The following is a 14,078-nucleotide window of genomic DNA, read 5'->3' on the forward strand; positions in this document are numbered from 1 at the left end:
TATAAAGTTGAAATTGTTAGTAGTATTGGAATAACATTTGTAGTTTAATGGTGAATTTTGGACACAATGGAAGGGTAAAATATTTGGATTATTATAAAAGATGCAGGAGGAAATGATTAACAGTAGGACCCACAAAGGGGAGGAGGGAAGTCCAGAAAATGCTTTGGAATCTTGTATCTATGTTGTATGTTTGATATGTGACTGTAAAATTTTAATCTGAAAAACCAAATAAATAAATTTATAAAATATAAAATATAATCTGTGCTTTTTTCGGGGGGGATGCAGGGGTATACATACCCCTAAACATTTTGTGAATCTTTGTACTTTTGTCCATTTACTGTGTTTATTTTTCCCGATTTGAACTTGTGATTTTCTTAAGTCAAAATGAGAGTACCCCTAAACATTTTTAAAGGAAAAAAGCACTAAATAATATAAATATAAATAAATATAAATATAAATATAAATATAAATATAAATATAAATATAAATATAAATATAAATATAAATATAAATATAAATATAAATATAAATATAAATATAAATATGTTTGCCCTGCAGTGTATTCACTCCCAACTGCTGTGGGACTGGGTCATCCAGTGCAGTGATAGAGCAGAGATTCTGGGCTACCAACTGTCCAGATTATTCTGGCCAGCGCAACCATGGATGGAGCGTGTGTGTTGTGCCTCCCCAAACGGACATACCTTCCCTCTTCATCCCCATCGCTAGACATTTCTGGTAGCGGCAGTACTGGCAGCGATTCCGTTGGCGCTTGTCAATCAGGCAGTCTTTGTTATCGCGGCAGGTGTAGATGAGGTCCTTCCTGATGGTCCGCTTGAAGAAGCCTTTGCAGCCTTCGCAGCTGTATACCCCATAGTGCTTCCCTGGCAAGAAGGCAGAAGCACATGTCAATGAACGTCGCGGTCAGGAGATGAGAGCAAGCAATTCGACGGAGGTGCAGAGAGGCAGTGGTAGACTTTGAGCTCTCAAATTTCAACGGCGCCCTGGGCAACACTAAAACTCGCCTCTCTCGCTCTGTTCTACGGTGTTGATTTAGCAACCCCTGCCCATGGAGTAACGAAGAGTCGGACACGACTAAACGACTAAACAAGTGAAAGCCACCATGGAGTTTTGTGTTCTAGCAACGTTTTATATCTATTCCATACCTCACAAATTGATTTCCTTATAGTGTGGGTTAAGAAGCCTCTATGAATTTTAACCTTATCATACCACAAATAGGCGTGCCATCCGAATCTGTTATCATATCCTTCTAAATCCAACACATCTGTATTGTCCAAAAGTATCCAATCCTTTAACCAGCAGAAACAGGATGCCTCATAGTATATTTCTCTTCTTGAGAAACCCCAATTCCTGGCAACATTCAACCTGTCTGCCAAGCCAAACTAAGGTTGGGGACAGAAAGTAGTTTTTAAGATTCTTAAGAACATTAGAGACCACCCTCCCTCCCTGTGATGGGACGATGAGCTGCTTGTGCGTAAAATGCAAGTCCCTCAGAGTTTGATCAGGTTTTCAAACCTCTGCCTGTGACGGAGCCCCTCCAGCATGGCTGCGTCAATCACTAGTAGAATCCGAAAGTGGCTGCTTTCGGAATCGTTTCCAACATAAAAGCTCTTTAACGGAAACACGTCGTCTGGCCTCTCGGCGTGACAGTTTCCGGCGAGGTGTGGGTGTCCCTATAGGAGGTCCTGAGACCTCCCCACTGTTTTCGCTGGAAGCGTCTCTGAGCCATCCCTCCGACTCACTTTCCCTTGGAGTTCTTGCTCGCCCTCTACTGGTTCCCTCTTCCGCTGCTACTCCTCTCTCAACCTCAGTGAGCCTTTGCGCCCCCGGCGCTTTAGATGGCAGTTCCCTGACATCCACCTCCCCTCCAGGGCCCCCTTCACCCCCTCCCGTCTCCTCCCCTACTGGCGGTGAGGAGGTAAAACCCCTGAAAGAACCTCCTTCGTCTTCCGACGTCGCGAACACTTCCCTCCACTTGTTGCTGTTCCTACTCTCTCGGTAATCTTCGTCATCGGAGTCCACTCCCTCTTCCAACTCCGACTCCGCGAACCCTTCCATTTCCTCTTCCTCATCGGTGGTGCCGAAATACTCCCTCCTAAACCTTGCTATCGGCTGAGGTTTCCTCGGGAACCTTTGGTGGAACGTTTCTGTTAAAACCTCGTCATTGACTTCCTCTGCATTCACCCAGGTGTTTTCTGACTCCGGTTCCCCTTCCCACGCCACCAAATACTCCACCTGATTTCCCTTCCACCTGGAATCGAGGTTGCGGCGTTCCCTCTCTTCCAAGGCTGGTCCCCTGACGTACTCCCCTTCACGTCCCCCCCTGTATGGTGACAGTAACGACCTGTGGAACACTGGGTGCAATTTCATGTGGTTGGGTAATCGGAGTTTGAAAGCTACCGGGTTGACCTGCTGAATGACCTTAAAGGGTCCCAATCTTCTGGGCCTCAATTTCTTACAACCCCCTTTGAACGGCAACCCTTGGGTTGACAACCACACTTGATCCCCCACCCTTATGGTTTCACCTTCCCTTCTGTTCTTGTCTGCCTGCTTCTTATATTGTGCCTTAGCCCTTTCTAAGTTGAGCTGGAGCTGATGATGGATCGCTTCCATCTCTTCTACAAAATGTTCAGCCGCTGGGACGCTCCATCTCTCCCCTCCTTCCCCTGGAAATGCCCTGGGGTGACACCCGTAATTAGCCAAAAAGGGACTCATCCCTGTGGACACATTCTCCGCATTATTGTAGGCAAATTCTGCCAACGCCAACTTTTCGACCCAATCGTTCTCTCTGTCATTGACATAACACCTCAGATATTGTTGAAGAATGCCATTTGCTCTTTCCGCCTGCCCGTTGGTTTCAGGGTGCCGGGCAGTTGAAAAATTGACTTCCACGTGCAGCAAGCTCATGAGCTTCCTCCAGAACCTGGAAGTAAATTGTTTGCCGCGATCTGAGATCACCCTCAAGGGAGCCCCGTGCAACCTAAAGATGTGTTCTACAAACAACTTCGCTGTTTCTTCCGCTGTGACTGCATGTGAGCATGCTACAAAGTGGCACATCTTAGTTAACAGGTCTACTACTACCATGATGGCTGTTTTCCCCTTGGACTTTGGCAGATCCGTCATAAAATCTATTGATATCGCTTCCCAAGGCCGTTCTGGTGTGGGTAATGGTTCTAATAACCCTGCCGGCGCCCTTCTTTCCCCTTTGGCTCGCTGACATTGGTCACACCCTCTTACATACTCCCTTACATCTTCCCTCACCTTAGGCCACCAAAATTCCCTGGTAACCAACCACATGGTCTTGTGTTGTCCAAAATGTCCCGCCGTGGGGCTATCATGCAACTGCTTGAGTACTCTCCCCCTCAATTCACCTTCGGGTATATACAGTGCCCCTTTGTAATACAATGCCCCATTTCTTTCCTCAAAACCTCCGGGGCTCTCGCCCTCCCCCCTGAGACCTCTGAGCTTATCCTGGGCATATTCATCATTTTCCGTTTCCTCTACCAGTTCTCGTTGCCCCACCAGCGCCGCCCCACACACCCAGCGGTCCTCAGGGATGACATGTCTCTCTTCGATCACCCCCTCCCCTTCCCAATACTCTGGTTTGCGTGAGAGCACGTCCGCCCTGACGTTTTCTGGGCCTGGCACATAACAAATTTCAAAGTTGAATTTGGAGAATTCCTGTGCCCATCTCACTTGTCGTTGGTTGAGCACTCGAGCTGTTCTCCAATACTCTAAATTCTTGTGGTCGGTGCACACTTGCACCTTGTGTTGTGCCCCAATTAATAAATGTCTCCACCTCCGGAATGCTTCGTGAATGGCAAGTAGTTCCCTGTCATACACCGTGTAATTCCTCTCGGATTTATTCAGCTTCCGCGAGAAGAAGGCACACGGTCTCCACTCCGACGCACTCCTCCCCGGTTGAAGAAGGACCGCCCCTACCGCCCGGTCGGATGCATCGGTTTCCACTCTCATGGGTTTTCGTAAATCCACATGCAGAAGTTGTTCTTCCGAGGCGAAAGCCCTTTTCAGTTCTTCAAAGGCTCGATCCGCCTCTACCGTCCAAACAAATTTCTTCTTGCTGCTGAGGCAGTCGGTGATGGGCGCCGTCAAGTGGGCAAAGTTCTTGATGAACTTCCGATAAAAGTTCCCAAACCCCAAGAATCTTTGCACGTCCTTCTTGGTCTTCGGTGTCTTCCATTCCCGTACCGCTTGGACCTTGCCTGGATCCATGGCCAATCCCTTGTCTGACAAGCGGTACCCCAGGAATTCCACCTCCTTGGTATGAAACTGGCACTTCTCCAGTTTCACCCACAGCTGGTTGGCTTGCAGCCTGCCCAACACTTCTCGAACGTCCCTCACATGCTGTTCCTCATCTTCCGAATACACCAACACGTCGTCTAAAAAGGCCACACAATTCTTGTAGAGCAAAGGTCCCAGAACGTGGTTTATAAAAGCTTGAAAACACGCGGAGCCCCCTTGTAGACCGAAGGGCATAACGAGGTATTCAAAGGCTCCCAAAGGGGTAAACATGGTGGTCTTCCATTCATCTCCCTTCCTTATGCGTATCAGATTGTACGCCCCCCGCAGGTCCAGCTTTGTAAAAATCTTTCCCTTCCTTACTCTGGTCAAAATGTCATCAATTCGGGGCATAGGGAAAGCCAGGGGCTCCGACACTGCATTGAGGGCCCTAAAGTCACACACCAGTCTCGGTTTGTCTGTGTTCTTTTTGTCCACAAAAAACACTGGGCTGCCCCCCACCGCTCGGGACTCTCTGATGAAACCTCGCTTCAGGTTTTTGTCAATGAACTCCCTCAGCTCCTGCATCTCCCTGTCTGACATGGCGTACAGCTTGCCTACTGGGAGTTGGGCCCCAGGGAGTAGGTTGATTTGACAGTCAAAGGGTCTATGCGGTGGCAGTTTGTCTGCTTCCCTTTCGCTGAATACGTTGCTCAGATCTGCGTATTGCGGGGGCACCTTCCCTTTGTCCATTACTTCCATCCCGGCTAGGGTGACTCTGTCTCCTCCCGAAACCTTCCCCTCCTTGCAGTGTTCTAGGCAATGCGCTGACCCAAAGGAGACCACCCTCTGATGCCAGCCCACTAGCGGATCGTGTAGCGCCAGCCAGCTCATCCCCAAAATGATGGGCGCTCCTCCCAGGATGGCCACATTAAACGCTATCTGTTCGGTGTGCCTTGCCACCCTCATTATCATCGGGACAGTCTGTTGGCTAACTTCTCCCCCCAACAGCTCTCTGCCGTCAATCGTAGTCACCTGCAAGGGGTTACTTAAAGGGATGGTCTGTATCTGGTGCTCAGCTGCAAACTCCTTACTCATGAAATTACAGGAGCTGCCTGAATCCAAAAGCGCCTTGATCTTTAGTGGGTGTCCGTTTGGCAGTTCTAGTAACACCTCTATCACTAAAGCGGGTCTGGGAGGTTCCGGCATGGGCACTTTCACTGCTCTTTGGCCTGGCTGCTGTGCCCCGACGGTGGCAGCCAGGCGTTGGCTTTTACTTGCTCCTTGCCTTCCTCTTCCTTTCCCCCAACAGCTCCTGCCATCCCTTGCCATTCCTTTCTTTGTGGGCAGACTCTGGCAAAGTGCCCTGGCTGTTGGCAGAGATAACATCTCTTGGCGCTCCTTCCCTCCTTCTTCCGCCCTTCACTGGGATTTGAAACTGCGCGCGCCCGCGCTGTTCCAACTTCCATCGGCTCTGCCGGCGGGAAAGGTGGCTCTGGAATGTCTGGAATGCGGAACTCCCTCCAACGGTCTCCTTTCCCTTCCCGCTTTTCCAAAGCCCTCGCCTCCTGGCGCGCTCCTATGCACAGCGCAGATTTGGTTAACTGATCCATAGACTCCGCCCTGGGCCCCCGGGAAAGCTCATCTTTGACGGTTGAAGAAAGCCCCTCTTCGAAAAGCATTTGGATGGGCTCCGCCGATAGGTCCCACCCCAATTTATGAATCAGCATAATAAACTCAGTCCAGTACTCACGGACAGATCTGCTTCCTTGCTGGCAAGCCATTAACTGCCTTCGCACCACCCCCTGCTCAATATCGCTGGAAAACATCAGGTCCATGGCACGAAAAAACTTCCTCGTGTCCTTTAGGATCTCATTATTCGCTGCCATCAGGGGTCTAACCCAATCCTTCGCCCCGGATTCGAGATGGCCAATCACAAAAGCCACTCGCGATTCCTCGTCGGGGAAGTCATCAAACTGCAAGTTTAGAGCGTATTGCATCTCTGTTCTAAAGGCATGATAGTTCCTGGGATCCCCCCCGAATTTCTGCACCAATCCTGGCACCTTTCTGGCGAGCGGGGTGGTTTTCTCCTTTCCCTTTTCTGCATCCTGAGCCCTCCTCTCCTCAAGCCTCGCCGTCTGCAGCGCCAACTGGATCTCCAACGCCCTGTACCTTTCTTCCAGGCTTGGACCCCCTCCAGCTGCTCCTGCTCCTCCGGTTCCGGCTGGGTTGCTCATGATGCTTCTCCCTGCACAAGCTGGCTTTCGGTGACTTTCGGATTGCTGTGATGGGACGATGAGCTGCTTGTGCGTAAAATGCAAGTCCCTCAGAGTTTGATCAGGTTTTCAAACCTCTGCCTGTGACGGAGCCCCTCCAGCATGGCTGCGTCAATCACTAGTAGAATCCGAAAGTGGCTGCTTTCGGAATCGTTTCCAACATAAAAGCTCTTTAACGGAAACACGTCGTCTGGCCTCTCGGCGTGACAGTTTCCGGCGAGGTGTGGGTGTCCCTATAGGAGGTCCTGAGACCTCCCCACTGTTTTCGCTGGAAGCGTCTCTGAGCCATCCCTCCGACTCACTTTCCCTTGGAGTTCTTGCTCGCCCTCTACTGGTTCCCTCTTCCGCTGCTACTCCTCTCTCAACCTCAGTGAGCCTTTGCGCCCCCGGCGCTTTAGATGGCAGTTCCCTGACACTCCCCTTGCGGGGTTAAGCAAAAAGATCCGTCCAGTCCAGTTTCCCAAAATGAGATCAAACAGATGCCTCCAACTAGCCTGCTAAAAGCAAGGCCTGGAGGCCATAGCCCCTGAACATGTTGGCTCCATTTGGCAATGGGTTTGTTAAATCACCTTTTAAGGAGAAGGCCCCATGGAACTCAATGGGACTTGATTCTCAGAAGAAGCGTATAGGACCCTGCTATAAAGTCATCTAAGATGGTGCCTGTCACCATGGCTGTAGCCAGGGGGCAGGGGGACAGCTGCCACCCTAAACCAAGTAAATAAATAAAAATATTTAACTAACTGGCCAAATGCATCACAGCTCAGTTTTGCCCCGCTCCCCAAATCCTGGCTACACCCATTTCTATCACCTTGCCTTGTGGCAGTGAATTCAATATTATTATTTTTAATTTCTTTTTATTGAGTTCTTTACTACAGAAAACATAAAATCATTGAAAAACAAAACATAGAAAAATACAAACACACAAACGAAAAAACACACACACAAAAAACGAAGACAACACACATAGCAAATAAACAAACAAATCATCTCTAAAACACTAATTGACTTCCCTCCATCTCGGTTTGGGCTATACCAGGGGTCTGCAACCTTTAAGACAAAAAGAGCCACTTGGACCCGTTTCCGAAGGGAAAAAAACTGGGAGCCGCAAAACTCGTCATTATAAAAATAACTTTTTGTCACTTTTTTATTATTTCTTTGTTTGACCCCTCAGAATTACTCCTCCTCATAGAAATAAATGTTAAATCAACAAGTTACCTTTTTTGTGTGTGTTCTTCACTCCCCTTCAATGCAGTGACCAGCGTACATGCCCCCTTTCAATGTAGCGGGTGGGAAGGTGACGTCGGGACGGTGCGTGACTAACGCACGCACCGCCCCCATGCAATGTCACAGCCAGTACAGCACCCGCCACAGTGGGGAGTGTCAGAGCGCACAATGCGCCTCCTCCCCTCGCTAGTATCGGCCCCGGAGCCACGGCAAAGGTGTAAAAGAGCCACATGCAGCTCCGGAGCCGCGGGTTGCAGACCCCTGTGCTATACAAACACAATACCTCTCTGCAGTTTCATTTGGTTAAATCTGTACGTCGCCGGTTTTATATTTCACCTACTGTGATTTTAATATTTCCTAAATTTGCATCAATGTATGTTGTAAATTTGTTCCAGTCATTAATAAACTTTATGCTTTTTTGATGTCTGATTTTCTGTGTCATCTTTGCTAGTTCTATATACTCGAATCATTTAATTTGCCATTCTCTGACGGTTGGGATGTTAGGAGTTTTCCAGTTTTGCGCTAGCAGTATCCTAGCGGCTACCGTTGCGTACTGGAATAATGAATTCAATAAATTAATTGTTTGTTGTTTGGTGGGGAGGGATGCTTGTCTGTCCTCAATCCATCAATCAGAAAGTTTGTGTGCAACATGCCGAATATGCATTGCTGAATACTGTGCTTTCAAAGAGTTTGGTCTTTGGGGAGAAGATTTTTTAAAAGGCCAGGAGCAGGAATTACTGACCTCAACTAGAAAATCAATGAGGCAAGGTCATGTAGCATGAAATAGCCAAGGCTTCTGGCTGCTTCCATGTCTTATACACCTCAAGGGAGCCTGAAATTTGCCTTGACAAAAATTTAAGTGTGAGATTCTCAAGCTCCCATGTTAACACTCAATTCCATAAAGAATGACAGTGCTCAGAACTGTAATACCCTGGAAAATCTGACTACAGATTAGGCATAAAAGTAAAAAAAGGTAAAGGACCCTTTCCAGCCTCAGTTGTTGGACCTAAGGGCCCTTTTTCTTTAAGATGATGGCAGGGGCAGGTAGTGCACAGGCTTTGCAAGCGAAAGGTTGCAGGTTCAATCCCAGGTTCAACCTCATTTAAGGTAAAAGGTAAAGGACTCCTGGATGGTTAAGTCCAGTCAAAGGCGACTATGGGGTTGCAGTGCTCATCTCGCTTCAGAGCGAGGGAGCCGGCATTTGTCCACAGACAGCTTTCTAGGTCACGTGGCTAGCAGGACTGAACCGCTTCTGGTGCAACGGAACACCGTGATGGAAACCAGAGTGCATGGAAACGCCATTTACCTTCCCACCACAGTGGTACCTATTTATCTACTTGCACAGGTGTGCTTTTGGAGTACTAGGTTGGCAGGAGCTGGGACACAGCAACGGGAGCTCACCCCATCACGGGGATTCGAACTGCTGACCTTCTGATTGGCAAGCCCAAGAGGCTCAGTGGTTTAGACCACAGCGCCACCCGCACCAAAACCAATCAATACAATCTTATTTTGCGGGGGTGGACACAATGTCCTTAAAGATGCCAAGTATCTTCATATACAAGCTGCTGTCAAGAGCTTAAAATAGGTTTGGTACCTGATGACCTGTCCCCGCAAATCGCACAGATGTGCTTGGTCAGCGATCCTGGGCTTGTGGATGCGTAATTCATGGCTCCCATCCCTTGCAGTCCCGGCAGAGGCTTGACGTCTTCAGAGCTGCTGACGCTATTCATGACATTAAGCTAAAAAGAGAAGGTGGAGACCCAGAGAGAAAGAGAGAGAGATGCTTCTTTGGGTTGATGCTATGACCGTGACCCAACATTCACATTAACAGTTCTCATGGAAAGGATTCAGCCAGCATCTCTTCCACATTTGAGCTGTACGAATGAACACCCTGATTTCCATGATTGGGTGGCAAGTTCTGAAGCTGTTGCAGCCACTTATGACCATGTCCGTTCACCAGCAAGATCGTAGAAGCAGGGTCTGGCTGTGAGCCTGCCAGAACTTGCTCAAGGCACTTGAGACAGCGCAACCAGGCATTTCTAAGCTAAGTTGCCAAGCCGCTGCCACAGATCCAATGAATAACAACAAGTGGGAAGAGGGGACATAGCACGACTCACTTCTCCATAAGACTCTTGGGGAAAGTGCTTCTTGGGAGAAGGTTGAGTGCCTCCTGAAATTCTGTTCTTCTGAGTTACAACCAGCTAAGCTGTGTCTTAGAATCATTTTTCCCCCCAAAAAAAGAAAACGATAAGCATTCTTCCCTCTTCTGGTACCCACCATTTCCAAATCTTTCGTTTACAAACCTTGCTATCTGGGGACTCTGGGAAATGAAATTTCTTCAGATTCTGCCTATGCACCTTTGCAAATATCTCTTTGGAAGGCCATGTGTCTTCTGCTGATCGCATTTGCTTTAGTTCTGACATTTCTGCACACTTTCCAATTATACTTCTTCATTTGCTATGTCTGCTAGTGATTTGTGCATCCTTCAAATAGCCTTATATGGTAGTAAAAGCACCAGCCTTCTATGTTTGATTTTGTATGTATATTCCAGTAGAGAATTTGATCATCCAAATACTTAAAGGTAAAGGGACCCCTGACCATTAGGTCCAGTCATGACCGACTCTGGGGTTGCGGTGCTCATCTCGCTTTATTGGCCGAGGGAGCCGGTGTACAGCTTCCGGGTCATGTGGCTAGCATGGCTAAGCCGCTTCTGGTGAACCAGACCAGCACACGGAAACACCGTTTACCTTCCCGCCAGAGTGGTACCTATTTATCTGCTTGCAACTTTGACGTGCTTTTGAACTGCTAGGTTGGCAAGAGCAGGGACCGAGCAACGGGAGCTCACCCCATCACCGCCCACCTTCTGATCGCCAAGTCCTAGGCTCTGTGGTTTAACCCACAGCGCCACCCGTGTTCCCATCCAAATACTTAGTGATGTACAATAACCATGTGATGTTCAAAAACTCATACACATGTGAAATCTCCGAACACATCCACTAGAATTCCTTGGTAGTTATCCTGAACCTCAGAGGTTTCACTTCGGACAAGAATTGAGAGAACTTTTGACATGCTTACAAGGAACCCCAGCGTTCCCTGGAACTGCTCCAACCTAATAAGTTTCCATATTGGGGCCAGATGCAACTTTAGAAAAGCTCCTGACTGATATCCAATTATACTGCTGGAAGTGGTATTAAGATCAATCTACTGCTTTAATGCAAGATCCTTCATGCACCAATTAACCCATTAATCAATCCATAGGCCATGAAGCACAAAAGAGAACAACATTGATCAAGGTAGGAAAACCATTTGTTTAGAGCAAGTAAGCCAAAGGAAGTTCCCAAGACTTCTAGACACTTTGGTCAGCTCCAGAATGCTCTGAAAGTTTTCGGCACTCAAATGTATGACCGTGAATGTGCTTATCCCATTTTTACTAGTGTATTCCTTTGGGCTCAGAAAAGTGTGATGTGGGGGGTTTAACTGAAAAGCACCAGTAGAAGTCAAGAAGTCTAGCCAAATCTGTTGCACTTTGCTGGTTTGGGGCAAGCGTCATCTTGTGGCTTTTGCCGTTCAACTGGTTTCCTAATATTATTTCAGCTCTATAAACTACACTTGTAGACTTACACACATACCTCTCAAGAACAAAGGATAGCAATATTTTGGTGTTTTCTATGTATTTTTTAAAAGCCAAACCCATGAAAGATCAAAATCTACATCCAAGCATGTAGCAGCTCATCAAGAAACTTTTATTGATGCTTTGGAAAAGATCTAACATCCCCTCTGGCCAGGGAGGGCGGGGTATAAATAAAAATTATTATTATTATTATTATTATTATTATTATTATTATTATTATTATTAGAACCTTGCAAGAGATTTTAAGCAGGCGAAGTTTCCTAGGAGTACGGGTGTTCGTTCCTCTTCCTGCCCTTTGTCTCTGCTCAAAATGGCCCACCCAAGGAAATTCCTCTCGCTCAGCAGGGCTCAAAAATGTCCCGTGTCTGAAGATGCAACTTGCAGTCCACCTAAAAGATAGTCTTGTGAAGGGGACGAGTGATACTGGAAAAACAGCAGGCAGGGAAAGATGAAGCCCCCATCACCAACACATGGCTACTCCAACTTCCCCTAGCTTCACCTCTTCTATAAAGTGTGGGGGGAGGTGTTACATGAATTAATGCAGTTTAGGTAAAGGTAAAGGGACCCCTGACCATTAGGTCCAGTTGTGACCGACTCTGGGGTTGTGGCGCTCATCTTGCTTTATTGGCTGAGGGAGCCGGCGTACAGCTTCCGGGTCATGTGGCCAGCATGACTAAGCCGCTTCTGGCGAACCACAGCAGCACACAGAAACGCCGTTTACCTTCCTGCCAGAGTGGTACCTATTTATCTACTTGCACTTGGACGTGCTTTCAAACTGCTAGGTTGGCAGGAGCAGGGACCGAGCAACGGGAGCTCACCCCGTCACAGGGATTTGAACCGCCGACCTTCTAATCGGCAACTCCTAGGCTCTGTGGTTTAACCCACAGCGCCACCCATGTCCCTATATTCATGCAGTTTACTGTACTGTTTAATTTCTGGAAACCAAGGGAGATCACATTCCAGGGTGTCCTTTTTGTTTTTTAATTAGGGAAGCAGAAATCATTGGTGCATATAAGACATAAGCTCTTCTTCAGGGAGAAAGGCTGATGAGAACAGTAGTATAATCAGGATGTACAGTACTTATTGGCTGTGTCTATTAGTTACTAAATAGCTAAATTTCTCTAGGTAGTGGGCAGCTGAATAATAATAATTTTTAAAAAAACACCCCACAAAATAGGAAATCTGGACACAGCCTGGGCATGGAAACAAAATGACCACAATTTTGCAATGTAGTTCATTATTGTTTGAGAAATAATTATTGTGGCATATTTGGTATGGAATAGTTAAGTGTGTTTTCAAGATGGCAGATTAAAAGGCCAGAGACAGCTCCCCGTGAGGGCAATGAGCTTTCGGAGACTGACACCACTATGCTGTGCTGCAGCCTAACTCAGTACAGTGCATATAATAATAATTATTTATTTATACCCCACACATCTGGCTGAGTTTCCCCAGCTGTTCTGGGTGGCTCCCAACAGAATATTACAAACATTAAACAATATTACAAACATCAAACATTAAAAACTTTCCTAAACAGGGCTGCCTTCAGACGTCTTCTAAAAGTCAGATAGTTGTTTATTTCCTTGACATCTGATGGGAAGATGTTCCACAGGGCGGGTGCCACCACCAAGACGGCCCTCTGCCTGGTCCCCTGTAAACTCACTTCTCACAGTGAAGGAACTGCCAGAAGGCCCTCGGCGCTGGACCTCAATGAATGTATCCCACCACACTAGTTACCAGAGTTTGCTTTCAGGCACAAATCCAAGGTGCTGAATCTCCAGAAGGCCCTTGGCGCTGGACCTCAGTGTCTGGGCTGAATGATGGGGTGGAAACACTCCTTCAGGTATACTGGGCCGAGGCCATTTAGGGCTTTTAAGGTCAGCACCAACACTTTGAATTGTGCTCGGAAATGTACTGGGAGCCAATGTAGGTCTTTCAAGACCAGTGGTATGTGGTCTCGGCGGCTGTTCCCAGTCACCAGTCTAGCTGCTGCATTCTGGGTTAGTTGTAGTTTCTGGATCACCTTCAAAGGTAGCCCCACATAGAGCGCATTGCCATTGAATTTGGACAATGCAATTGCACTCATGAACTGCTGTTGTTTGGAGGGAGGGGGGGAATCAGAGACAGATCACGCGGAAGAGCAACAACAGTCAGAAGATGTGGGGGGTTTTTGCACCACAGCTTACCAGGAGCACTCTAGTGATCAGCAGTTGCCTCACAAGTCCACCACCCATTCCACTTTCCAGAGCAGGATACAGAATCAGCAGCCACTGAAGGATAACCCTTCTACCTGAGGCAGCTCAGTGCCATGAGGCACCTTAACCTTCTGAGCATAGCTGTCAACTTACAGATTTGAAAATAAGGGACCATCAGCCTCGAAAATAAGGGATCAGCAGCCAAAATAAGGAATTTTCAGAGCACAGGTAGGTTCAACTTCTGAGCCCCTCCGAGCCAAAGGCAGAAAGCCCAGCCAGCAGCCAAACAAAGCCTCAAGCGGTGGTTCCCACAGCACAGCAACCCGGCAAAGGGGATGCAGCAAGGAAAACCACCATCACCTCTCTGCTGGGAAGCGCTGAGCAAAGGCGAGTCCCCAGGCAATGCTTTTCAATGATTTGATCGGCACAAAGCATGGAAGCTCCACCACCCAGTCGTTCTTAGACTCCTTATTGGGTGAGCAACGCAGCCAAGCAAAA

The 14,078-nt window shown here is 47.8% G+C and overlaps 1 protein-coding gene across 2 annotated transcripts in view; it reads right to left on the reverse strand.

The window, feature by feature from the left end:
• The window catches only part of RXRG (retinoid X receptor gamma), a 76,936-nt gene that overhangs the window by 16,433 nt on the left and 46,425 nt on the right, over positions 1-14,078 (reverse strand). For both annotated transcript variants that reach the window (XM_081914912.1, XM_081914913.1), the window contains exons 3-4: positions 9,352-9,496; positions 702-881 (exon numbers count right to left, since the gene is read on the reverse strand). In XM_081914912.1, coding sequence (XP_081771038.1) covers positions 702-881; positions 9,352-9,496 — 325 coding nt within the window. The remainder of the gene's footprint in view (positions 1-701; positions 882-9,351; positions 9,497-14,078) is intronic.

This window comes from Podarcis melisellensis (assembly GCF_964234715.1).
Source record: "Podarcis melisellensis genome assembly, chromosome: 6".
NCBI classification, from domain to species: domain Eukaryota; kingdom Metazoa; phylum Chordata; class Lepidosauria; order Squamata; family Lacertidae; genus Podarcis; species Podarcis melisellensis.